Raw genomic sequence first — 26,595 nt, 5'->3', positions numbered from 1 at the left:
TTATTACTGACAGACTTTCCCATAAGAGACATTTGAACCACCTTCCCTGCCAGCTCCTAATTTCAAATGAACACATGAATGAAATCAGTGTTCGGTATAACTCGCTCTCCTTTCTCTTCCCTTCCCATCCTGGCAGCTGTTGCAGTGTTTACCAGACACTGGATTACTAGAAAATGAATACAACTACTTGCCTGTGAAGGACATGGAAACAACTGCCATTTTAAAAATTCTTTTTACAGAAAAAGGCTTGCTTAAGGACAAGTTTAAAAAAAAGGTACTTTAGAGAAACTAGTGATTTTGAACTGTCCCACTAAGAGAGTGCACTCTTCTGCTATTTCAGCAAAAATGGTCTGTGAGCAGCAATCCAGTTTTCAAAGCATGAGTAGTGTCAACTTCAGTTGAAACCACTTCCATTTGTTTTTCCACTTCTGGGTTTAGTTTCAGGAGCATTTATGTGTCATTAATGTCCCTTAATCTCCAACAAACCTCTGTACACCTTAACCTGAGTCCATAGAGACCTATAATTTTTTTATATTTTTTTTGAGTTAGCATTTACAAATAAAATAAAAAAAAGTTTCATTTTGGAAGGAAATACAGTAAAGCCCAACTGAAGATTTTATCTGTGAGGGGGAAGAACAGTTTGTTCTTTTCCCTTTGGAGTGACTTCTGAGGAATTCACACATTTCTACTTGTTAAATGCTTTTTTGCTGGAGGTGGAGGAGGAGACCAGGCAGTTTAAAGAAACAAATCTATTCTACTGTGACTGGCAGCAATGACAGGATTCCAGGGCAAGTCACTTTGGCTTTTGCACAAGTACAGCGAGTGAAATAAGCAGGACTGTGCTTCTGGGGAAAACATGCTGGATTTGTGACACAGTCACCCAGGAAAGCAGTAACGTATTTCTCTGACAGTAACATTCTCTCTCTGGATACAATTTGTCTCTCTAACAGTGAAAAGAGTTGGTTTCTTACTTGAATTAAACTGTTTCTCAGTTTTCCCTTTCCCCACCCCTTTCTGAAATTAAACCCATTGCTCAGTTTAGAGCTACCCTTTGTGTGAAAATTGACTGTTGCAGGTTCAGATTTCTACCTGCTCCCCTGCAGCATGGTACGCATCAACACTGGTTACAGGGGCTGTTCTGGAAGGCAGTGGTCATAGAATCACAGAATGGCTTGGGTTGGGAGGGACCTTAAAAGGCATCTCATTCCAGCCCTGTGCTGTGGGCAGGGACACCTTCCACTAGACCAGCTTGCTCCAAGCCCTATCCAGCCTGGCCTTAGACACTTGCTGGAATGGAATATCCACAGCCTCTCTGCTTAGCTAGTTCAGACCATGTCTAGATAGGTTTTGCTATATAAAATGAGGGGAGCAGAGGGATCATAAGGGGAAGATGAGAATTTCCTGCAAAAGCTGGGCATAGCTGAGTACCTAAGCAGGAGCTGTGAGGGAAGGGAGACACAATGGCCTTGGACACAAATCAGCAAGGCACTCATAGGATACCTTGCTTCTTAGACTTCCTGAGTAAAGGAATCACTTACGTTTCTTTCTGTGGGAATAGGGTTTTGAAATTGAGCTATTCAAGCATCCACATATTACTCACTATATGTAACTATTTTAAGCATTCACCTGTCTAGTGTTTTGAAGGTACCTAATCATGAATCTGTCATCTAAGCTCTTCCCTTATGTTTTTTTAACCGTGAAACAGCAGCATGCACATTCCAAACAGGTGATGTAGAGTGGCAGAAATGCCTGTGGAGCTTTAATTTTAGAATAATCTCCTGCTGGACATGATAAACATGATTCTAGACATTGGAATTGTACATGATGAGAGACCGGGTGATCTTAATTTACAGCCCTTTCAAAAGGGGAAGATTGAAAGTGCAGAGCTATTAGAGGCACGTTTGATAATTTTTTATTTTACCTTTTGATGAAATAAAGTGCCACAAAAGAGGAATTATCTGTGAAAAAGTTGTCTTTAATGTAAACTTTTGAGGAACTAAAGATGATAGGCTTTGAGTTTTGTTTGGTTTCTCTTGGCAGGGAGCAAATCATTCATTTGCAGGGAGGGGGAGGGAAATACTGCTAGAAACAGTTTTCAAACCATACAAAAAGGGGTTTGGTCTGTTTAACATGTTCTCATTCTGTGCAATTAGATGTCTAATGGTAATTACTGACAACTCAATCTGACTGACTTCATCAAATTACACTTAAATCACCAATTCAAAATCACTGCCTGGTATGAGATGATGCTTTAGCATTCTTTTCCGGTCCCCTTCCTTATGCTGTCATAACCTGTCTCTTCCCACAGCCACAAGCCATGCTGATGGGTAACATTCCACTGCCAGGATACTTGCAGTCATTGCCAAAGCAGATACATGTGAAACCATCACGGATTTAAAGCAATTAAACATCTGAGATAATTTTTTCTGTCTTGTTCTCATCCCCTTTGGGAGGTGTTGATTACATGATGTGAATATATTTGCAGTGGAAACTGTCATAAGGGTGTGATGTCTGAGAGAACGGAATATGGGCTGAGTGTGAAAATAATGAGCTCACTCTGTGGGGCATCTATTCTGAGGCTTCTGAGAGGCATTGTAAACAGCAGTGACCATAGGGTCATGCATGCTATTAAAAGGATATTTTGGGAAGGGGAAGTGAAAATGCTTTCGAGTTTAATTATTTCTCAGTTGTCTCTCAGCTGTTCCATGATGGAGCCAAAGTCATTGTCACATTTCCTGTCATTTATATGAATTATGTCTTCAGGATTTTTCTTTTGGTAGATGCTATTCTTACAATTATACTAACCCTAAAATATTAAAATAACTTTTAGAAGTGCATAGAATAGAACCAGCAAAAGGAAAATTACTTGTAAATTTTTTTGTGAGGTGCACTGCATGAATCAAGTATGTGTGCATGAGAACTAAATTCTCTTCTCCTGAACACTCCTGAAAACCACAGAAAAAACACGTTGTTTTACTCTTCAGTACTACACTTACTCCAGCTTCAGATAATAGTTTAATCGCTTTTGGGCTCATTTTGCAAACAGCACGGTTGTATGAAGCATTTAGATTTTTATTTTGAAGCTTCCCTTCAAAAGAGACGGAATGGAAACAATATGCAGATAGTGTTTAAATAGCTTGATTAGCTCTTGGAAGTTTTTCCCTGCCAGCTTTTCCATGGGGGAGGGGGATGCTTTCTGTCAGTTGCTAGACAGTCCTTGTGTCTCACTGGTGGAGTTGTGCTGTGTCTGGCATTCCAAACCACTGCTTTGAATGTGTGCTAAGCCCACTTCAATTCAGGGTCGAAATCCAGGGCTGAGCAAGGCTTCCTGTCCCACGTCTGTCCTGAGCCCCCTTTGTCTGCCAGGGGTTGTGACTCTGTCACTGTTTTGGGTTGTCAGTGGTGCTAGATGGAATGCTTGCAGGAGCAAGTAGGAATTTCTACTCTATGATGTATATGTTTTGTACTGCATGATATATATGACTGCAGTAAATAGGGCAGAGATGGTGCAGTGTGTGGACACATACACTTGAGATGTGTCATTTGCTCAATAAGCCAGTTCTGCTACGTCACTTCCCTGGCAGAAGCAGACTGCTAAAATGGCAGTGCCTTTGAAAATGAGGTGTGGAATATAAGGTGCAGGCAAATATTGCAGGAGTTAATAATTGTTTCCTAAATCCCAAGAAACCACTCAAGATAAGGCTGTTGTGACTGTTTACAGCTGACCACTCTAACATGCAGAGTTGCAAAATCTCCTTTTGCTGAAAATGTTCTTGCTGACAGACACAAAAACTCCTCAAAACCAAAATACCCTAAACAAATGCTGACCCAAAATTAAAACCCCACAAAACATGATGAGTTAGCTTCCATCAGTGATAAGTATCGAAGCTAACCTTATGTTGGTGTGATTGAACTTGGGTTTTTCTCTTTAGTAGGAATGGAAGCCTAGATCAGACACACCCTCTGTCTTGTCTGTGTTAGTTTAGAATGATACTATGTTAATTCCAGCTGATATGTTGCATTTTGAGACTTTTCTTTGTTACCTACTAGAAAAGCAAGATAGTAACTTTTTATTTTGCTCTACGCGTCAAATGAGAAACTTAGCGCGGTGACAAGGTTTTCTAAGGAGAAATGTGACCACATAGTTGAAGCATTGCTTTTTATTAAAATGGATATAAAAGCTGCTCACATTGGTGATGGCAACCATATACATGTGTGTATATATATTTTATATATATTTGCTGCTTTTATTTGGTGCCACCATCATAATGCTGCTCTTACCATGGCTGGATTACACATGAAGGTAAGGAGGTTTGTCTGTATTTAACTGAAGCATTAAAGGCTTTTGCTTTTAGATTGAAGGCCTGGGTTGGTCTCTGTAAGCAGCTATGTGGGATTAGCATGCTATTATTGCCACTGGGATGGGGATTGGCTTGGAAATAGAAGTCTGAGATCTATTTGCACTTTGACAGCAAATTAAAAAAGTGCTTGTGTTTAGTCTTCTGAGGAATTCCAATTCTCTGTACTATCACATTGGGTTGACTGCTGAACAGTGATATTGAGAAGTGTTAGTACAGTGCTGTACTGCACCCTCAAATTTGATGAAAGCTTTAAGAATTTTCCAAGAGGAAAGTAGAACCAAAATTATAACTTGGAGGGGTGTGGTGCAAATCCCTTGGAAAAATCCTGATTTCTGGTGAATGTCTGGAAGAAGAAATAAATGTCACCTGACAAAAGCCCAGCACAAAACCCCAAGAATATATTTGGCATCTATCATCAGATAAATACTCACAGGGTGTGTTCATATGCACTACATAGGATAACTTGGTCATGCTTTGTAACTGTGTCTAGTCAGAGTATGTTCCAGGGGTGTCTTATTGTATTTGCTGCTAAGTCTTCCTTCCACTAATCTTAAGTAGCTGCAGTCTCTTATCCCTGGATGATTTTAGAGCTGTGAGGCCGTAGATACAAATTTGTACTTACTGGCAGACCAGGGTTCTCTTCATTTTTTTTCTTCCCCCTGAGTTTTTTGGCCAGTCAGCTTTGGGGATGTTTCAATGTGTTCTGTTTTAGCCAAAGTGTTATAGTTATAGGAAGTGCCATGTTAAGCCTTCTGCTTCTAGTTCCTTTCAGCCACTAAATAAAAGAAGTCTCTTAAACATAAATTCTATCTTTTTGTTTTCATTCTCAGTGGGTTTTCTTATGCTATTTGTTCAGTAAATAAGCTGAAAAATGCTAAGTAATGCAGAAAAGTCACAGAAGGAGAAGAAAACAGGAAATGTGGTGTAGTAATAAGTGTTTGTAAGCACGGTTGCCACTTATTCATATATATTCACAGTAGATGTACATGTCATCTCTCTTCAGGTTCCTGAGCAGCAGCCAATTACTTTATGCAGTGGAGCTGAAGATACCAAGCATTATGAGGAAGGCAAGAAATGTGTGGAAGAATTGGCATTGTACCTCAAACCACTCAGCAGTGCAAGAGGTAGTTGCTGCCTTGCTTCGTTGGAAAATGAAACAAAAAACCAAATAAGATGCAAAACAAACTATCCAAATTACTAGTTAGTATGTTTGAAAAATGGATATAAATCTAGTTTAGAAACAAATTGAAACAGATTTCTTAAACATTAAGGTTATGTTTTTATGGAGGGGAGGGGGATGTAGAATTGAAAGGTGTCAATTCAGAGAAAACGCTGAGGTTTTTGACCATGCAATAGTGAGTTGAGACAAATTTTGATTTGATCTTTGCAGAGTAGGTAAAAATAGATAATTTTGCCTGGTTTTTTTTTTCAGTTCTGCTTTGTGATAACTGTAGTGATGCAGCTGTTCTGTAGAGGATGAATAAACTGATATAAGGAAGTTGCTACATATAAGATAGATAAGGAAAATTATAAGTAATATTTTCTTTATACAAGGTTAAATACAAGAGCTGGGTCAAGCTGGGTCAATCTGGGTAATTCTAAGTTAGCAAACCTGCACTGTGTTGAAGAGTATGGATTTTATATATATTATATGTGCTAGATTTAGACAGTCTGTCAGCCCAAGTAGTGGAGTTGAGCATCATGGGCATTAGGTTACCAAAAATGATTTTTTTGAGAAGCTGTCTGAGCCTTTTGTGACCAGTGCAGTGTGACAGCAGTATCACTCTGGGAATTGGTGGCTCAGTGAACGAGCTCTGGCTGTAGAGCAAACTCAGCATGGCCAGCTGTATGTATAGTGAGTCACCTCTTCCTTTAACCTGAGTTAGGTGGCTCTTGGCATGTTTGTGATTCAGAGTTTGGCACAAAATTAAACATCACCCAAGCAGTTCAGGACTCATGTAAACTCTAAACCAAAACAGTGAAGGTAGTACATGTAGGCAAGAAACTAAATGTGTTCCGCAAACAAACAAATGTCCAAGTGATCCCTAAAGTCCATGAATAAGGGATGAACTGGGAATCTGGATGGGAGGGTGTGGGACAAACTGCCAACATGGGAAAAGGATTCATTAGAGGTTCCATCTTCCTAAAAAGCCTGATCAGTCAATCCCAAGATTAAGCCTGTGGGGAAGCTGACTACCAGAAAACTGCTTTTATTGCCAAGTGAAACAAGTGAAATCAACTTATGATGTGCCTTGACTAGTATTCCCTTTGACAAAATGGACACCAGGAGAGCTAGATTTGCACTTGTCCAATACAGTCACTGAAGACTGGCACAATAAGAGGAGTATGAGGTAGTTTATTATTCTGTTTCATTTTGTTTTGAAGGTGTGGGTCTTAACAGTACTACTCAGAGTGTGCTAAGTCGTCCCATGCAGAGGAAACTTGTGACATTAGTCCATTGCCAGCTGGTGGAAGAGGAAGGACGGATCAGGGCTATGCGTGCAGCACGGTCGCTGGGTGAAAGAACAGTCACAGAGCTCATTCTCCAGCATCAAAACCCTCAGCAGCTCTCCTCCAACCTCTGGGCTGCAGTGAGAGCCAGAGGGTGTCAGTTCCTTGGGCCAGGTAGGTGACATCACAGTATCACTGCTGTACTAGAAGCCATTTAGAACTGAGCCATTGATAAATGGCTGTCTAAGTGCCCAAGTGATTTTATTCAGCAACAACCTAATTTCTTAATAGTAACCTTCAGAATTAATTATGTGTCTGTTGGGCTGCTGCTGTTGTATTTTCTAGTATTTTTAATGCTTTTTCAAGTCTTCTGTAAAATTCAGAATAGGTGTCCTGTTCTTGTCTATTCCTTGAAGATCTTTCTAGAAAAAATAAGGTTACTGGAAGTGACTGGCATGGCTTCTTTTCCTTCTTAGGGCAATAAACATACAAAAGAATTGTGAGGATAGATTTGTTACAGTTATGTGTACACATTTTTAAAAGTTGTGCATTTATAAATTAAATTCCTTTGCTTAAAATACTATAAAGAAATCAATGTTGCTTAAAAAATGAAGTCTCATTATTGAAAATACAGACTTCACTTGTTGAGTCTTGAAATATGAAGCCAATTTCTTAAAGAAAAAATAGTGAAGCTTTTCCTGACTGAAATAGATGAAGACTAGTTTTGAGATACTAACTGTCATAACGCTTCAGGGAAGAGAGAGGTTGGTTATGTAGCAAAATAGTGGTGCTGCAGCCTGGTTGATTGGTGTGGGCACTCTTTTTTTTTTTTTTTTTTTACTTGCATGGAAATGAACCTTGCTCTTCCTTAGTCAGTCAGCTTTTTCTTCTGGGATAAGTGTGGGATGTAGGCAATATACTTTGGAAACTCGTATTAATGATCAAAAGATGTACAGACAGGAGCCTTCTTATCAGATGATACCCAAAACAGATGTTGTTGTAGTGGTAGTAGTAGTAATAATGATATTAATATAATATATAATAATAAGATTAAAGGTAAAAAGTCCTGTTTTCCCAAGTCACAGGCTGGGAATCTGGAAGGGTTCCTTCTCTCTTTGCCCTCCCTTCTTGCTCAATTCCTTTTTTTTTCTGTGGGTTTGTGTGTCTGTTAGTGGGAGTTTTTACCTGTTAGTCCAATTGTAGGTGAACAAGAAACTGCAAAAATTTTACTTGGGCTTCTCTCATCCTTTGTCTCTTTTTGCATTTCCCCTGACTCTCAGCAATGCAAGAGGAAGCTTTAAAGCTGGTTCTGCTGGCTTTGGAAGATGGATCTGCTCTGTCACGAAAGGTCTTGGTTCTCTTTGTGGTACAGAGACTGGAGCCACGATTCCCTCAGGCTTCCAAGACTAGCATTGGGCATGTTGTCCAGCTCCTTTACAGAGCCTCGTGCTTCAAGGTATGAAGAAGATTCTGCCCAGAGGTTTCATAATACTGTGAAAATCACTGGTTTTCACTTTGAGTTTTCATTGTCCTGCAACATTAAATATGCCCAAAACTATGTGTAGTTAGAGGAAGTATTGCTCATTAAGTCCCACATGAGTTTAGGGAGTTCTTTGTCGTTCAGCTGTGATGGTAGGCTGAAACAGCGCCTTGAAGCTGTAAAGTTAGGTCTTGTCTCTGTCCAGTTTCGTAGAGGTACTGTTACAAAACCTGGATGTAAAGCAGCGTACTTACCTTCTTAGAAGTGACTTAAAGCCAAAAAATCAATAATTCTGTTAATTCAGTTGTGATGTGGTTAGAATCAAAGAAATAGGAGACTTTTGGGTGTCAGCTGTATGAAGAAAAACTGCTTAATGTACTTTATGGTATTTGATATATGTTACTAGATGCTCAACTTAAATGTCATTTACTCTTGCTAAATGAGTAGAAAAATGCTTTGATTTTGCTAATTGTACCCTCAAACAAAAATCTGCAATGCAAACAAAATATCTTGATTGAAGGGGTGGATGCTGTAAAGTCATTTAGGAAGTGTGACACTTTGACCAATATGTGAGTCAGAGTCCAAGTAAAACAATGTTTTGTGTCCATTTTATAGTGGTTCCACTCTCTGAAGTGTGTGTTACTTCAGTAGGAACTGGTGTTCACTGAGTGTGTCATAGTTGATTTTAGTTTGGGAGAAGGACTTAGTTGCCAGTTAACGACGTCACTTGCCTCGGACTTCACGTAATCGTGGGCTTATCCTGCTTAAGTGTATTTGGCTCATTTCTCCTTGCTAGGTGACCAAGCGAGATGAGGATTCCTCCCTGATGCAGCTGAAGGAGGAGTTTCGGACTTACGAAGCTCTGAGAAGGGAACACGATTCCCAGATAGTTCAAATAGCTATGGAAGCAGGTTTGCGCATTGCACCAGACCAGTGGTCCTCGCTGTTGTATGGAGACCAGTCTCACAAATCCCACATGCAGAGTATCATTGACAAGGTAAAGCCACCTAGAATCAGCCCAGTCCAGCTTGTTTGCAACTGTAGTAGATTTAAATGTTTGTAACATTGAGCTTAGAAACTGTGCCCGCGTGGACTTGCCCATTAATCATTTGTCCTGTTATTTCAAAACCCCTTATGTCCTAGCTAATTAGAATATATATTTGTAACCTACTGAATCTTGCTTCCTCTGCCATCCTGACATTTTTGCTACTTTACTTATTTCTGCAGATGGAAACCCACAAAGTTTAGCTAAATAATTGAGGGGTGACCTTTATGAGCAGCTGATAAGTGCCAATGTAGTGACAGAGGCTAATGGTCCATGTTTCCGGGCAGGAAGTTAGTGCATAAGTTGGAAAAAATATGAGTCCCTATTTCTGTGTCTGAAGTCGGACAGAGAGGTGAAAGCACATTTTGTAAATAAAATACCTAAACTCTGGAAATGCCTATGTCTCTCTGTGTTCAAAAGCAAGATAGGATAAATCCCCCCCTTTTAGATTAAGAGATGCTTTTTTAAGTGCCTAAATTAGGTGGGAAGAACTGAACCTTGTTGAATGGTTATGAAAGCTGTGAAACAACTGCTTTGGCTGCTGTGCAAGAGGATTAGCTTCAAGATAGCTTCTGCTGTGTATTTATGCCTTTGCCCACCTTTAGAAATCTCCTGCCAAACATCTCCTGAAGGATCTAGGTGGAATTAACAGTTTTAAATACTGGAATTGTGTGATGTTAGGAAATGGAACATTGCTAGCTATCTTTTCCTTCAACCATCTTGTTCTTTATTTTCTGCTTGCTGTACTCAGTTTAAAGCAGGATGCAGACCTGTTGGTTTGGGGATTGGAGATATTAGACTCTCCAGAAATCTAAATTAAATCGTTTCAAATATGGCCCTTTTTTTTTCTTGGATGGCAGGACAACACAAAAGAAATGGGTTTTATTGCTAGAAATAACAGCCTTTATTTTGTCTATTTATAAGTGTAATTTAATGCAATGTCAAAGAACCGTGCATTCTTAATAGAAACGGTTCACTGGAATGGGTTTCTGTGAAAGATGTTTATCTCCAGTTTTGGGAGACAGTTCTTATGAGCCTGTGGAGCAGCCTTCAGAAACCATGAGGATTGCCATGCCTGTAGAAAGTTAATTATGAAAATTTTTTCAAGTTGCAGACCCCAGCCTCGTTTGCACAGAGTGTTCAGGAATTAACTATTGCTCTTCAGAGGACTGGAGATCCAGCTAACTTGAATCGTCTTAGACCTCACCTAGAGCTCCTAGCAAATATTGATCCCAGTCCAGGTAAATCTGGGTGTTTTTATGAAAACCTTTAAGTTTAGCAAAATGAGCTTAACACTGTTCAAGGATTGAAAGCTGATCGTTAAGTGTAAGGAAATGCCCTCCTTACTCATCAGCTAAAGAGTTTTGGATTCCAAAGTAGAATTTTGATAGACTAAATAGAGAGAAGCTGGGCAGAAGTCAGTCTAGACAAGAATGGTTTGTTACCCTACAGAATTAAGTGTTTTTCTTGTTCATAGGTAATTCTGCAAAACTAGGAAAGAGTCTGGCAAGTAGAAGATAGTTGGAAAGAATTTAACTGAGAAATAGAACCTAAACTGTTGACAGAGGAGAGAAAGATAAAAATTGTTGAAAAAGTCAGCAGTGCTGTAAGGATGGACTACCTGAGAAAGAAGGGAGGAACAGAAAAGTCCTGTGGCTGAAGTTTTATTTTATACCTGCTAGAATTTGTAAAATCAATATTATATCAAAATAGTAAAAATATATAAACTACAACTTCAGGAGATGAAAAATTGTACTTCATATTTGTTTAAACAAACAGAAGTTAAACTTCCTTTCCAATGAGGACCAGTTGTACTTCACAACTGGTGAAGGAGATACAATGCTTTCTTCCCAAGTCTTTCATACTGAAACAAACTGGGGACAAACCTGTGTACTGCAGATTGGTTTGCAAAAAACTGATGGGGAAGGTGGCATCACTAATAGCCTCCCTTGATTTTGGTAGCCAAGTCTGGTCTTTGTTTTTTTCTGTACTGTTGAGTTGCCTAAAGAGCAGCAGGAAAGTATGTTGAAGTACTTCTGGAAGAATTTAGTCCCTGTGAGTGGAATATAATGTCATTAATTGTGCTAAAGATCTTGAAAGGCTCTTTGAGGTACTGTGCTTTGCAGCAGTGGGAGTGTCAGCTGCTGGAACAGATTCAAAAACTTTGAAATAGCAAATTGGCTAAAAAGAAAAGGTGCTCCTATAGAATTGAGACTACAATTTATTCACAGTGTTTTAGATGGTGGTCTGATTCATAGATTTGCCTTGTGATGTTTTTTCCACACGAGAGGCATTAATTTCTGTTGCTGTTCTACATCTATGCCTGTGTAATCAGGCCAGTGATGACTGTATTTGTATGGAATAATTTTACCTCCAGGAGCCTGAATGTAAAGAGGGATTTTGAACCTGATGTTTTTCTTAATGAGAAGAGTTTGTACAGTGCCTTTCCTCTGGAGTTCTTGTGAGATGAGAAAGTTCTTATAAAAGGAAATAATTTTACATGGTAATAATGGTCTTACAGGCTCATTTGGTATTTTGTGCAGTCTTAAGTTTATAGATACCTCTATTCTGTAAGAGCTAAGTGTCCCAGAATTAAGGTGCTGAATGCTTTTTATCTACTGATGAAATGTTTTTTATCAACTTAGCTAGTCAAGTTTCTGATGTGGGATTTAGTACCTGGTTTTGGAAAATCTTTCTGATTTTTCTTTTTGTATTTGGTGTTTGCTGTCCATGCAACAGATGCTCCACCTCCAACATGGGAACAGCTGGAAAATGGACTAGTTGCTGTGAGGACTGTGGTTCATGGCTTAGTTGATTATATCCAGAATCACAGCAAAAAAGGAACAGATCAACAACAGGTAAAAGCTAAATCATTTGAGAAATATGTACCCCTAAGTTTTATAGGCTGTATCCTATAGTAGAGGTTTACTAATGTCATCTGGAAAGATTTGGTTTGGCAAGGAGCTAATTGAAAACATCACTGCAAGTCATATTTATCAAAATAGAAACGAGAAAGGAAAAAATGCAAAACAACACATATTTACCTCCAAAACCTGTTAAATTGATTTTCACAGCTCACTAAGATGGAAGAACAGTCTGCAGGCTTAGGGAAATTAATAACAACCTTTCTGAGTAGAGGGTGGGGAAGGGATGCTGGGTTCTGCTGTGATTTCTGGGAATTTTCTTGGTTTTTTTTCTTAATGTGACATATTTCGGCCAGCTGGCTCTCTGTTAATGAAGTCATCCTTATACCTGTGCTGAGTGGTCTGTCAAGCTTGAAGATTTAAGAACAGTTCATATGAAGGTGCAATCCAAGTTCCAGAAACAATTTTTTTTTTTGTTTCAGCAATGACAATATAACTGTATATTAACTTATCTCATAGTTACCTTATCACACATTCGTTTGATGTCATTCCTTTGAGCTGTTGTGTAGCTCAGTTGATATAAATGCTGCTGAATACAGAGCTGCCTGTCCCAGTCCTACTCCTCTGTCACTTTGGTATTCATCCTCTTGGAGAGCTGGTTTGGGGAGCTCAACTAGTAAAAAGATTATCTCTGCCAAAAAAAAAAAAAAAAGGGCAAAATTAAAGTGAATTATTTCTGCTGTTTTACCTTTTTGCATTAGTTGGGATGGATAATGAGCACTGTCACAAGCAAAAGGAAAAACAGTAGAAATGCATAAGTGGGAATCTGGGAGGGGAAAACATCAAGAGTTTTTGTTGTGGAGAGCCTGTGGTACATGGTGTGCTGCTTGGAAGGGAGCCTGGAGCCCCATGAGTAGGAAAGGGATGTCTGCTGAGTCTGGATAAAGTTGCACTACCTGGCAACAGTGGCCAGTAAAAGGCTGTGTGGCTTATGTTCACTCTGCCTGGATCTTCTCAGTGCAGTAGAAGGCAAAAAAAAACTCAAAACAAACCAGACAAAACAAACAAACCCTCCCAAAATGAAAACAAAACCAAAAAACAAACAAACAAAAAAAATCCCAACAGTTTGCAGGTGACTTCTTACAGATATACACCTTCAGCTTCTCAGAAAGCACGTGGACTTTTACAGACCTTTCCCTTGGTGGAAACTATTGATAGGGTCTATCTGATTATTGGTAATTTTTTCATCCTGTATCAGTTTTGTCCACTTAACTGTGTCCTAAAATGTACAGCTGTGTTCCATTCAAGCTCTCCAGTAAGGAGTTCCAATTAAAATGCTCAGTAGAAAACTGAGAGTGACTTAGTTGTCAAAACACCTACTCTTGAATCTGTTGGTTCTGTTGAAGAAGCAAACACAAGTGCTTCAGGTTTATTTCATGTCAGGTATTCCAGAAACACTTAAATTTGAGGAATTATCAACAGTCAAACATCAGGCCTTTGATAAGATGATACATTCAGCTTGGTTAAGTGCAGTTTCATGTTCAGGTATTTCACCTGCTTTCTTTAACCTTGTCAGCCCCCTCAGCACAGCAAGTACAAGACATACATGTGCCGAGACATGAAGCAGAGAGGAGGGTGTCCCCGGGGGGCCAGCTGCACCTTCGCACACTCACAGGAGGAGCTGGAAAAGTAAGTGTACTTCTACTAGTAGAAAGCAGCCCAGTCTTTGCTTCATCTTGTCTATGAGAATTATTTCTTATATTTAGGAATGAGGGGGAAAGGAGGTATAACCTGGCGTTAGACTAGTAAGAAGTAATGTGATAGACTTGTAACAGTTATCTCTTAGCTTTTGGAGCTGGTTGTTCTTCCATGCGGCAGGATATTTGCTTTGTTCATCAGTAATGCAGCTCTGAAAGTTTGATGTTACACAAGTGTTATCCAAAGTTTCTGGAGGTGGGCTGTTTTCCCTGCTTCTTAAGTGTGACTAAACATGCTGTGTGGTGGCATTCACAGTGGCTGTTGTTTGGGGGTACTTCTCCTCTTCCCTTTTCATTCAGGTAGGTTGCTGGCAGTTTTCCAAATGTAAGGAATGTGTTGCTAGCTCTCCAAAGAGCTAAAAACAAACAATTCAAGATTTTTCCTGCAACAATTCTTTATGCGATCTGTCAAAAAATTTCATGCAGGTACCTTCAATTGGTTACATCTATTGTTGTAGAGTTAATGAAAGATGCTCATATCAAATCTGAAGTCTAGATCCATTGCAGGTTTAGGAGGGCTACCAGTTATGCAAGCGTAAGATGCCGTTGTTCTGCAGGTTGTTTTGAATTTTTTTTTAAGTAAAATGGAATATTTAGAAGCTAAAAGAAATAAATACTATGTCTTTTATATAGTATATTAGCTTGCTACTTGCTTTTTGGGATACAGTAATTCAAAATAAAGGTATTTTTAAATTAGAAGAATACTGCAAAGGCTCAGAATTGGCATGCAGTGTTTCTTTTCCATTTTGTAATCTGAAATTCAACGCATTAATGTCAGTTCATGGCCTGCATAGCCAGCATGCAGTGCATGGACAAAACACAAAGAAAGAAGAGCAGAGCATGTGGTGTTAGAATGATAAAGACAGTTATTCATATGAACAAGGAATAGGACTTCAATACTGGTGTGCTGCAGAAACAGTAAAAGAATTTTTTGCCTTCTGTCATCATGCTAATGAAATGGAGATTGGTAGTGCTGCTTTGGGATGGTTTTGTTAACCTGTGTTGGATGGTGGGTCAGTGTTACACCTCTGAGCCAGTTGTATGTATCAAGGACTGTTTGTCAGCTTTGCAGGGGAGGCCTGTTGTAGCCAGACTGACTTGATATTAATGTTGTCCTGGACTGAAGAGAATATTTGTTCAGTTTCTGTGGGTGGTTCGGGAACTTGGGAGTTCTGATTGTTCCTTGTACCTCTTATCTTTGCTTAATTCCTTTAAGTAGCTATTGTGTTAGCACTCCTCCTTTTAAAAATGCTTAGTGTGACTAATATGCATTGCTGTTGCTGTGTGACTCCTCTGTCTCTCTGTATAGCTTTAAGTTTGGAGGAAGGTTATGGGGAAATGTGTGGTAATGCTTTAGATGAATATTATAATCTAAACTTGCTTAAACAACAGCTCATTCCGCTCTTGACAAGGGACAAAGACCCTGTGTGCTTAGGCAAGCATTGAACTTTTTTAAAATTAATTTGTGTCCTGCACATGTGGAGACTGCAACAACATCTAAAAAAAAACCAAACCAGTCCCAACAATAAAACCCCTTTTTACCTCTGTTGTGTTGCTGTTAATGCATGTGGGCAACTACAAAGATTATCTAAGGATTGGCTAATAGCTGCCACCTTTTTCTGCAGTAATTTGTATACCTTCCTAGTCTGGGTTCCCATCTCACTCTGACTGTTATTTTTGATATAAAAGTGTTGGTTTCAACCCTGCTGAAGAAATATTATTTGCTTCTTGTTCAGTGAGAACATTCAGGTCTGCAAATGTGCTCTCACACTTGCATTTTGGGATCTGAACTAATGGCAGGGTATTTAGTGGAGGACCTTCAACTCTGGAATTTGTTCTCCAGTACCATTGGCCTACTGGTTTCTGTGGAACTTTGGTTAAAATGCCTGTATTTGTTCAGGCTTTAGTCAGAAGCACTTAGATTTTTGGAATTGTTGCATGTTCATCGAGTTTTTATCTTTGCAATCACTTTATCAAACAACAGAAATGGTGTAAGCTGCATATTGATATAGTAACATAAATCATAAACTGTGTTTTAAAATATATCAATCACATGGTAGTAAACACCTGGCTTATTATTGGACAAATAGAGCAAAAGGGTGTAACTTCATATTTTTTCACTTAAATTTTCTGCTGTTAGTTTCTTCTCTGAATAAAACAGGCTTGAACAGTCTGTGATTCTTATTCTGAAGCTTGTATTACTCTATTTTATGTGATAATAGTACTTCATGTGATGCTTGGTTTTGGTTTTCTTCTCTTGAGATGCATATGTGTAAAGAAAGTAGGATTTGTAAATTTGCTGTGTGACATTTACCTGTGAATTCTTGATGTACCTGTCATTGGAAGTCCATCCTTGTTCTGATTGCACCTCCTGTTAATAGATCAACTGTCAGGGAAGTTGTATTCTAAGAGGTATTTTCATAAGCCTCTTGAAGAACTTGAATAAAAAGAAGCTTTCAGTAGAATCCATGTTTGAAAAATCTTGACAGTACAACTCCTTTTATTTTTTTTTTGTTTCAATTTTTGATATGTGTTTTTTCTTTCTGAAGATTCCGTAAAATGAACAAGCGTCTCGTTCCCAGAAGACCCCTTAGTGCCTCCCTGGGCCAGCTGAATGAGGTGGGCCTGCCTTCAGGAGCTATCCTCTCAGAGGAAGGGGGAGTGGACTTGCCCAATAGGAAAACTTCTGCTCTGCCAAACGGAATTGTGTCAACAGGCAGCACAGTGACACAACTGATTTCTCGAGGGACTGACTCCGGTTATGAAAGTGCCCTGAAGCCGGGGAAGATGGACCATCTGAGTAGCAGTGCCCCTGGATCCCCTCCTGACTTGTACGGGTCTTCCTACCTGTTGTTCAAATTGTTGTGTGTGTAAACGTGGAGTAGAAACAAAGTAAACCAGTTCTTTAAAAAAGAAACAGAACTGGGGTTGTGGTTCTTCTTGTGTTTGGTTGGGGGTTTTTTTAGAGATTATATAGTACGCTGGAAAGCTAAAGCTAAAACTCTAAATTGCATTAATTCCCTGTTTGCTTATATTTTAATTGGAGAAGGTGATAGAAGCCTTCAGAAGGTGGAGTGTAGACATATAACAGTGTGTTAGAGTACAGCGTGCTACACCAGGCCTTAATGAGCAGTGCCATCTTTCCATTTCTTTAGGCTGGAATCTGTTCCCAAGAGCTCCATTTCTGCCTTGCCAGTGAACCCTCATCCTGTGCCTGCTCGGGTGCCAGCAGATCTGCCCTCGGTGTCTGTCACCAAGCAGTTGCAGATGGTACCACGAGGGTCTCAGCTGTACAGTGCACAACAAGCAGATATGTTTTATCAAGACCCCAGAGGGGCTGCCCCATCGTTTGAGCCAGCGCCCTACCAACAAGGTAAGATTGACACCAAGCTCTTTCATCCTCGTGCTGATTTTAGTCTTTCTTCCCACTCTGGTTTTTAAGCCCTTTAATTAAAGTTTTCTTACAAATGACATGAATGAAATACACTAATATGGTGATGTCATAATAAAATGGAAATTGATGGGATTTTATGCCTTGACTGAGGAGTTCAATGCAAGTGAAAACAATACCTATATCTGTCCAAGTGTTGCAAGTCCTTCTGTCTTCAGTTCTTCCTAACTGGGCTGGATGAGGGATCCAGTATGGTAAACCTTAATTCAGTTTGACTCAGGGAAAATGGAAATAAAGTGCATGTGATGACTAGAGAGAAATGAAATTATAGAAGAGTGTTCACAAAAAAAGAAAACATCATAAGAAAGGAACCAAGAGAAAAAAAATTAACTATAAAGAGAGCACGTGGAGAGAGATAATATTGATGGGGATTAAAAAGAGAAGATATGGCTATCTGTATGAAAACAGAGAATGATTCTTAGGTAATGTAAGGTCACAGAGAGAAATGAGATAGAGTGAAGTTAATATGAAAGAAAAATAAACAATAAAAGACCCAAGGAAGTTAAAAGCAGAAAAAGCTTTAGAAAGGAAAAGTGAAATGGGGGAAGCCATTTCTGAGAAAATTGCAGAGCATTTTGAAGAAAAACTACTTACATTTGGTTATTATGTGCCAGTGAACATCTGAGTTGTCCAAAAAATTTGATGTCATGCATGTATTCATACTTACTTTAAAATTATCCAGAGATCCTGGATAGAATAATAAAATCTGCAGGTAAGCAGGCAATGTGATATTACAAGTCCTTTGTGATTTACAGTTCTGAAATGTCTTTCTCCTGTTCAAGACATAGAACAAATCTCTAGATGACTTTAAATCCTAATAATCCAAATTCCTTTACCCAGACAGTGGCTCTGATATGTTGAGATAAATTGAATTTAGTTGCATGGATGAAGATGTACAGACCAATCTTCAGTTTACTTTTTAGGTCTTACCTAGCTGAAAGCATTTGTAGCATTCTGCAGAGACATTTTGAGGATTTATTTCTATTTGGTGGGCTCAGTCTCACCAGCTCTTCATCACCTACTCTAACATTGATACTGTGCTGGTATCTTAGGTAATTATGCTATGTCACTTGAGCTTTGGATCAACTTTTGCTTCTTCAGGGTTTTCTGTGGTCAATTTTTGTGGACAGTTGTGGTAATCACTTTCTGTATCTTGTGTTTTTTTTCCCCCCCTTGCCTTGCTTCAGGAGTGTACTATCCCACTCAGTCCATGTCTCGCTTTGTCCGACCTCCTCCATCAGCAGCCGAGCCGGGTACGCCGTACCTGGAGCACTACGGGCCGTACCTGCCGGAGCGTGTGGTGAGCCCGCAGTACCCGCAGCCGCAGGGGTACCCGACCCTGGCACAGCCCATGTACCCGCCGCACTACGACGGCCGCCGCGTGTACCCCCCCGTGCAGCCCTACCAGCGGGAGGACGTGGTGCGGGGCAGCCCGGTGCCCATCGACATCCCACAGGCGGCTGTGCCCCTCTACGTACCTGAGTCCAGAGACAGATACCAGCAAACAGAGGCTTATTGCCCAGTGGCTCCACATCTTGGTCAGATCAGACCTTCGTGCCACAGGGTACGGGTTCTACACTGTGTTTTTGTAGTTGTTTTGAGGGAGAAACTATAAACTGCTTGAGGAATTGTATGTTTTTGTACTAAGGGAGTGGCCTTTGCTAAAGTCTGAATTTTAGGAAGCTGATCAAAAACTGGAAGGTAATTTAGTTATTGGTCAACTCTGCAGTTGAAATGATGTTAATATGTAAAAGTAGGCTGCTTTAATGCTCAAAATAGAAAAGCATTGTAATTCACTTTGGAAATCTCATAAGTCTCTGACTTCTCCAGCAAAGATTAGGCTGGAGAGGGCTACTCAAGTGCAGAGTAAATACAGTGTGTGGAAATGTCACATGTGCACTCTTGTACTGCCCATCTGTGACTGACCAACTCTGTACTTCAATAATAAACATTAAACAAACCTGCCTTGATAAGAGAATTAAAACTTCTGCTCTTCTGAATTTTTTCTAGTTAGATAGTTAACTGCAGGGTCTTCCTGTTGTAAGCTTACAAATTTGTTTTGATAACTCACCAGCTGGAATTGAGTTCTGTAGAATAGTTGGACTTTGGTCATTCAGATTAAAGGCTCTGAATCCTATTGCTGAGTACAGGAACTGTTTTTAACATAACTTACAGATTTATCAGTTTGAGTGTGCCATGTTTAATTCTATTGCAAAGCGAATAATAAATGTGACTAGTGACCTATAGAGTTGTATCAATTTACCCTACATGACTGTAATGGGAACTTGCCATGCTGAACATGTCCCAGCGGGAACTTTGCCAAGTTGTAACACATGCCTGTTTGTGGGGTGTCTTGACCTAACACTGGCCAGTGTAGGAACATGTATGTCCTATATGAAAGTTAACAGGTAGACTTTAACAAAAGTGATCATTACTTGTAACTTCAGTGATTCTGTGTATCCTCTGTATTTCCCTCTCCTTGCAGTATATAGCTGCCTTATTTTGTTCAGGTAAACAGCACTTAGAAAATTATTCATTTTATACTTTAATGCTTCAGGATCTCTGAAACATTTTCCTGTCTTCATTTCAGCCTCATCCCAGCCTGGATGAACTTCACCGACGAAGGAAAGAGATCATGGCTCAGCTGGAAGAGAGGAAGGTGATTTCTCCACCTCCTTTTGCACCATCCCCAACCTTGCCTCATCCTTTTCACTCAGAGGAGGTAAGCATATTTTGACGAAACATGAGATACTGGCATGTTTAGAAAATACTTGGGTCTTGCTGGTAGGTGTAGACAAGAAGAAAATCAGAACAATACAGCACTGGCAAGTGTTGGGGAATGTAGATTTCGTGCCTAGGTGGGAAGCCCTTGTAGTACAGTCTCCAGTATTTCAGCTGGCTGTTGATCTGCCACTGGTCCTAAGCTCTGCTTTCGGTGCAGCCAAGAAAATTAATTTAGAGCCATTACTAACTGAAGTAATCGCTCTTCACAGTTACTAGACTTTACTCCCGACATATTTAGAATGAAGTGGCAGGTTGATAGAGATTTATTTTTTTTAACCAGTGTCAAAATATCACCTTGAAACTGGCCAAGTGAACAGTCAGCACTGGGAGCATAGCCAGGGGCTCAGAATTTCACGCACCTCATGCCTTCTCTGGCCCAGTTCCAGAGGGTGATGTATCTGATAAAAAATAATCCTGGTGATGTTTCTCAAATTCACTACTGTTGAAGTGAACAGGGATGGCTGTGAAACTGCTTCTTCCCTTCACTTACAGAACCAGATTTTTGTTTTTGTACAGTACTTGGATGAAGACCTGAAGGTAGCTGGGAAATACAAAGGAAATGACTACAGCCAGTACTCTCCCTGGTCCTGTGACACCATCGGCTCCTACATTGGAACCAAAGATGCAAAACCCAAAGATGTTGTGGCAGCAAGGAGTGTGGAGATGGCGGTATGCAGGGATAAGGGCAAAACAGAAGAAGAGTGGATATTTCTGTGGGGTGGGAAGGGCTTTGATTTGCTTTCCACAATGATCACTGTTTTTATTTAAGCTTAGAAGTGCATTGCAGTCAGAGAAAGCACTTGCAGGTGTGTGAAGCACTTCGTTTTCAAAGTTATGAACAGTCCTACCCTTGTGTAGCTGGTACAAAATTCTGCATATAGTTGCAGGATAACCACTCTGCTCTGAAACCATAAATAGCCAGAATATTGTGCAAGGATTATTCTTTGCACTTACTTGAAATGCAAAAATTATTCTGTCCTGGCAGCTTGTTAATTAAGCATGTCCATGTGTTGCTGCCTGTACTTCTTTCTGTCAGAGAAAGATGGTTAACTTAACTTTAGGCAATTAATTCCTTTTAAGGTGGCTGTTATTGCTGTTAAGGGTGTTACTAGTTTTTACTTGAAGGATTGTGATTTTTGGCCGCAAGAGTACCCAAAACTTGCATGAAGTTTTTGAGAAAAGCACAGTCAAAACTTTGCTCTAGGCTGTTTCTTCTTGAAAGCAATTTCTAGCTCTATGCTACATTTACTCAGCCCTTCACTGAACTTTGGGAGGTGGGCTGTGATCTTGTTTTGTGCTGCTCCATTTTTGCTAGGTCAGTGTTGCAAAATGAAGGGGCTGCTTGGGTGTTACTATTGGGAGTCATGAATGGAGAGGAAAATAAAGAGTCCTACATACCACCACTATTCAGTTTCTTCCTAACACTCGGGCATCACTCAACATGAGGTCAACATGAGGAGTAGGCTGGTAGCCCATGCACATAGCAAGTCATTCAAGCTCTTCAAGAGAAAAAGACTGTTTAATCTGAGGAACTATTTTACAGAGATTTATCTATTCTCCTTCACCCCCCCCCCTCTGCAAAAGGATTTATTGACTTATTTTTGTATTGTTGGAGTCATGGTGACCTTTCTTTGGCCCGTAAGAGGTAGAGGGGAACATCTCTAATCAGAATTCATTCTTCTGTGGTCAGATGCTCACCTGTTGCAACCACTTAATTAAATCGAGATTTTTTTTGGTTCAGCTTCTCCTCAAAAAGGCTCCCTTTTCCCCCTCTGCCCCATTGGAATTAAAATTGTTTTTCTTCTGTCTGCGGAATTGCTTTCTTCTTAAAACCTTGAAGCCACTGTTGGAAATGGACCCAAAAAGGAGGCTTTCTCCTGAAAAAATCAGAACAAAAATTGCATTTCATCTGCAGCTTGAGCCTTTTTACCTGTCCTCTTGCTCTCAGTCCTACACAGTGTGGTTGCCTGGAGTTACCACACTGCCACGTTTGACCTGAGGAGGTACTGAGACTACTTGGAATCAGCTTATTGCTGTCTAAGTGGCAGCACCTAGGAGTGATAAACAGCTCTTGACTTTCATCCCTGCTGCTAGAAAACTCTGTAAAAAACCTGCAATTCAATTACAAGAAGTAATAAGGTTCTGGAGAAGTAAGCCCCTTTTTCAAGGCTAAACAAAGTATTCTTCTGCCCCAGAGCTTATTTTCAAATAAGCAAAATGGGATCTCTACTGCTTTTCAGTTTTTGTCTCCTCACAGGAAAAAATTATCAAGAGACCTTTACTGAATTAATTGTTCAGTGATTATTTTTTTTAATCATTCATAAGAGATTCCTTTTTTGAAGGACAGGAGTAGTATCATCTGAGTGCATAATACTGAATATTCTGCAGATGATATGCAGCTTTACTGAGTAAATAGAAGTATATTAAAATTAGTACTAGCATCCTATGGCCTGGAGATACATTTTTTTCCAGAATTCCAAAGTATATTTTCCCTAATGTTTCAGTTTCCAAGTATTACATTTCTTGAGTTTAGCTTCCAACTTAGTTGTTACTGCCATTTTCACCCCTTTATTCCTGCCTCAGATATGTTAACTGTTTTTATCAATCCTTATCCCCACTGAAAGCTTGCAGAGTTTTATTTTATTATTGGACTATACCAAAGATTGTAGCCTTTAGACAATTTTCTTGGTGTAGTGGTCCCACTTACTTTGCTCTTTTTGTTCTACTGTGCACAGTTTTACTTCTTTAGCAAAGTCTTAACTTGATTTTGGCAATTCTTACCATGTTACATTTTCTGGCAGTCAACAGTTAGCTTTCCTATTTAACTCAGCTCTTGGAGGAGAGAGTGAACACCTTCTCTCTTCATATGCTGACCCATTAAGGTGTTTGAGTCTGAAACTCAGTTAGAAACCAGGATGTTCCAATGTTCAGTACTGCTGCTTAATGAAAAATGCCTGGTAAGATATACTAGACCTGTCCAAGTAAGTGTGGTACTGAAAAAATCCCATTCTGAGTCATTTGCAGGCTGTTAGGTTATACAATTCTTAGCACTGGGCTTCAGAGAAATTTCTTTTTGATTCTAGAAGAAATGTGTATTCTTCAGAGATGCCCACTGATCTCTTCTTTGAGTTTATATGAGGGGGAGGTTTTTTCCACCTTCTCTTCCCATTAGACTTGCTCTGTCGTAGTTTCCATTTGCTGCTGATCTCTTCTTCTGGATTTGATGATAATTAATTTTGCAAGTTTTTAACTGTGGTAGACCATTAAGGAGACCATTAAGGTAGACCATTATGAGACATCCCCTCTGACAATGGAGTTAGAAACTGAAAAATAGGAAAACTAGTTGAAAAGTGAAGGGAATAGAGAATACAAGAGAAACTAACTGCACCTACCAAATTGTTGTGAAAGGAATGTGATCCTGTTACTTTTGGAATGAGTTTTGGAGTGCCTTTTCCATGTCTTGTCCAGAATGTGGATAGTAAAACCATGCGTGAGCAGCGACTGGACATGCAGCGACGAGCGGCCGAGACGGGGGACGATGACCTCATTCCATTTGGAGACAGACCAACTGTGTCGAGATTTGGGGCCATCTCCCGTACTTCCAAAGCCATGTACCAGAGCTCTGGGCCCATGCAGGCCATGGCGGTTCAGGGAGCTGCCACCAAATCCATCATTTCAGGTATGATCTGTGCTCTTGGATTTTGCTGGCTGTTGCTATTTTCTTTACTGCTATAGTGTTGTACAGGTTGAAGACAAGCCCTGTAAACTTGTATCTTGTCTTAGAAATATGGAGTGTGTTAATGACACTTAAAATAACTTCAGGTAGGGTTATACTGAGAAGACTGAATTCAGAACAAGTTTGCCACAGCTTTCTGAGATCACTTGGTCTGGACAAGAGGAGACTGAGGGCAGACCCCATAGCAGTCTACAGCTTCTTCCTGAGGGGATGCAGAAGGGCAGGCCCTGATTTCTCTCTAGTGACCAGTGATAGGACTGGAGCTGTGTCAGGGGAGGGTTAGGTTGGATATCAGGAAAAGATTCTTCCCTCAGAAGGTGGTGGGGCACTGAACAGGGAATAGTCACAGCCCCAGGACTGCCAGAGATCCAGAAGTGTTTGGACAGTACTCTCGGGTACAGGGTGGGATTGTTGGGGTGTTTGTGGAGGGCCAGAAGTTGGACTCCATGGTCCTTATGTGTCTCGTCCAACTTGGAATGTCCCATGATTCCATGACATGCTTGTGCATACATAGTGTATTTGTTAGTGATACGTTGTTGCTGTTTGGAAGAAGTTACTTTGTTCTGCCAGTCCCTCTGATATGAAGCTTATTTTAAATCTGTAGCAGCAGAATCCAGGAGCTTAGCACTTTCCCAAATACATAATGCAAAACCATCTTGATGAAGTATTGTACTGCTGCTCTCCTGCTTTAAGCTTAATGCAGTCATTGTCTCATGTACTGTTAGGCAGAGTAAAAAAGTAGGAGTAGTTCATTTCCAACACATCTATTTTCTAATCACATGTATAATATGGCCTCCTGTCTTACTCCAAAAATTGTCTCTTTCTTGAGGTGCACTGAATAACCTTAAGAAAACATCTAACAATTATATTCCCCCAAACTTACTTCTAGCTTTTTCAGGCAGTAATTTTTTAGACTTTATTACAGGTAGAACTCTGACTTCCCTGAAAACTTAATCTTTAAACTGTAGTTACCAAAGTATGTCAGAATTATTAATGAACTCCTGAGTTTTTAGGAACTTCAGTAGTAAAAATAACTGTAATCATCATGTCTGTAAGTTTTGTTCTGTGTTTGCTCATCTGCCTGAGTATCTGAAGTCCTTCACAATCTCAGACTCTGGAAGGTTGTCACAGACTGTTAGACATACAGGAAGAGTCATGCATTAGGCATGTGAGACCGGTCACAGAGAGCGTTTCTGTGTTCATTTAATCAGAAGAAATGTTCAGCTTCTCATCATTAGAGGGCTGGCCTTTCTTCTTCTTCTCTGTCTAGTTCTGTGTCAGCTGAATGACTGAAAGGGTGATTTTGTAGTAATGCAACGTGGTTTTCTTCTGTTCCCTGGTAGACTACAGTCCTTACGAAACCCATGGTGGCTGGGGAGGCTCTCCATATTCTCCTCATCAAAATATACCTTCTCAGGGACGTTTCAGTGACAGGTAGGATTGCTTTATTTTTGCTTTTTCTTTGCCTACTTCTAAGTTTTCTTTTATCTATTTTTTTCTGTGCCAGTTGAGTAAAGATTTTTTTTGAAATCTCCTTATTTTCCAATCCTAAAGGGAGAGGCTGTCCATGTCAGATGTGGCTGGTCATGGGAAGCAGTTGCCTTCAGCTGAACGAGAGCAGCAGCTGCGCATGGAACTGCAGCAAGTTGACCATCAGATCAGCCAGCAGACCCAAATGCGGGGACTGGAGGTTGGTACCAGCATTTGGAGCAGCACTGGGGGGTGGTATGGAGAGGGATGAGTCTGGTAAAGCTTTTCAGGGGCTGACCTTTGTAGTGATACTCAGTAACAATACTTAATCCTGTGATGGCAGTCATCAGGGCTGTGGTGCAAGTTCCAGCCTTTCTGCGTAGCAGCAGAAACTTCCCTGCACTCCACATGCACATCAACACTATATTTGAATCTGCAGTCTGTACCCAGTCTTGTTTGCTGTCATTCTCTTTCTCACTCCCCCTCTGTTCAGTTCTACTCAGAGGCAAACTTGGGGTGTAGGAGCCTGTTCTTCTTGACTTTATTGCTGTTGGAAGTGTCTGATTTTATGTACAGAAAGCCATGAGCTTCATCTGTTTCATGTTTAGCTTTGTGTTTGCACCTGTTTCTTCCTAAATAGCACAAACCACAAGAGTCAAGAAAGTAAATATGTAATATATTTAGCTTGAAAAATTAAGGCTTAATATTTTATGGCTCTTGGTTCTTCACTTAGAAGAAAGGTAGTTGTAGCATAAGGAAAGATGAGTGTGTGATTGTAAAAGAATAAATGAGCTGAAATATTTTGATTTTGTGAGACAAGAGTAATGTCAATCCATAATGAATGAATAATTTTAGAAAGCCTTAGTTACTTTTTTCCTCTTAGGAAAAACCAGTAAATATCTACCAGAAAACTGTTCTAGGTACCTCAGCAACTATTTGTGTTAACATTTGCCCGGAAGAAATTGCTGTAAGTAGTGGATAGCAGCTTCTGCTGAAGCTATGGTTAGTTAAGAACACATGTAACAGAGGAGGGTTATTGCAGATTAGTTTAAGAGCTCACAATTAAGTCACAGGAGTAGGTGCAGTAATATGCATTTGTTAGTTACTTGAAACATAGCTTATGTTCTTGTACTCTTGTTTGGGAATGAGAGGAGAAAATGTTTTCAATCTTGCATGTCTGCATTTGCCATAATACA

At 39.9% G+C, this 26,595-nt stretch overlaps 2 protein-coding genes across 13 annotated transcripts in view; one reads left to right on the top strand and one right to left on the bottom strand.

Annotated features, from left to right (window-relative positions):
- Window positions 1-26,595, bottom strand: part of RO60 (Ro60, Y RNA binding protein) — a 146,090-nt gene that overhangs the window by 71,349 nt on the left and 48,146 nt on the right. The window lies entirely within an intron of this gene.
- Window positions 1-26,595, top strand: part of RC3H1 (ring finger and CCCH-type domains 1) — a 73,688-nt gene that overhangs the window by 26,205 nt on the left and 20,888 nt on the right. For 8 of the 12 annotated variants that reach the window (XM_053985450.1, XM_053985438.1, XM_053985448.1 and 5 more), the window contains exons 3-17: window positions 5,365-5,485; window positions 6,747-6,986; window positions 8,093-8,268; window positions 9,089-9,289; window positions 10,446-10,578; window positions 12,077-12,195; window positions 13,778-13,890; window positions 16,508-16,789; window positions 17,114-17,331; window positions 18,597-18,973; window positions 20,000-20,131; window positions 20,692-20,862; window positions 23,662-23,872; window positions 25,273-25,363; window positions 25,484-25,619. In XM_053985450.1, coding sequence (XP_053841425.1) covers window positions 5,365-5,485; window positions 6,747-6,986; window positions 8,093-8,268; window positions 9,089-9,289; window positions 10,446-10,578; window positions 12,077-12,195; window positions 13,778-13,890; window positions 16,508-16,789; window positions 17,114-17,331; window positions 18,597-18,973; window positions 20,000-20,131; window positions 20,692-20,862; window positions 23,662-23,872; window positions 25,273-25,363; window positions 25,484-25,619 — 2,721 coding nt within the window. The remainder of the gene's footprint in view (window positions 1-5,364; window positions 5,486-6,746; window positions 6,987-8,092; window positions 8,269-9,088; window positions 9,290-10,445; window positions 10,579-12,076; window positions 12,196-13,777; window positions 13,891-16,507; window positions 16,790-17,113; window positions 17,332-18,596; window positions 18,974-19,999; window positions 20,132-20,691; window positions 20,863-23,661; window positions 23,873-25,272; window positions 25,364-25,483; window positions 25,620-26,595) is intronic. The other 4 variants (XM_053985446.1, XM_053985445.1, XM_053985442.1 and 1 more) reach the window with 1 other exon arrangement.

The sequence above is a fragment of the Vidua macroura genome, chromosome 9, assembly GCF_024509145.1.
Source record: "Vidua macroura isolate BioBank_ID:100142 chromosome 9, ASM2450914v1, whole genome shotgun sequence".
Taxonomy (NCBI): Eukaryota; Metazoa; Chordata; class Aves; order Passeriformes; family Viduidae; genus Vidua; species Vidua macroura.
This window is presented reverse-complemented; position numbering and strand designations above follow the sequence as displayed.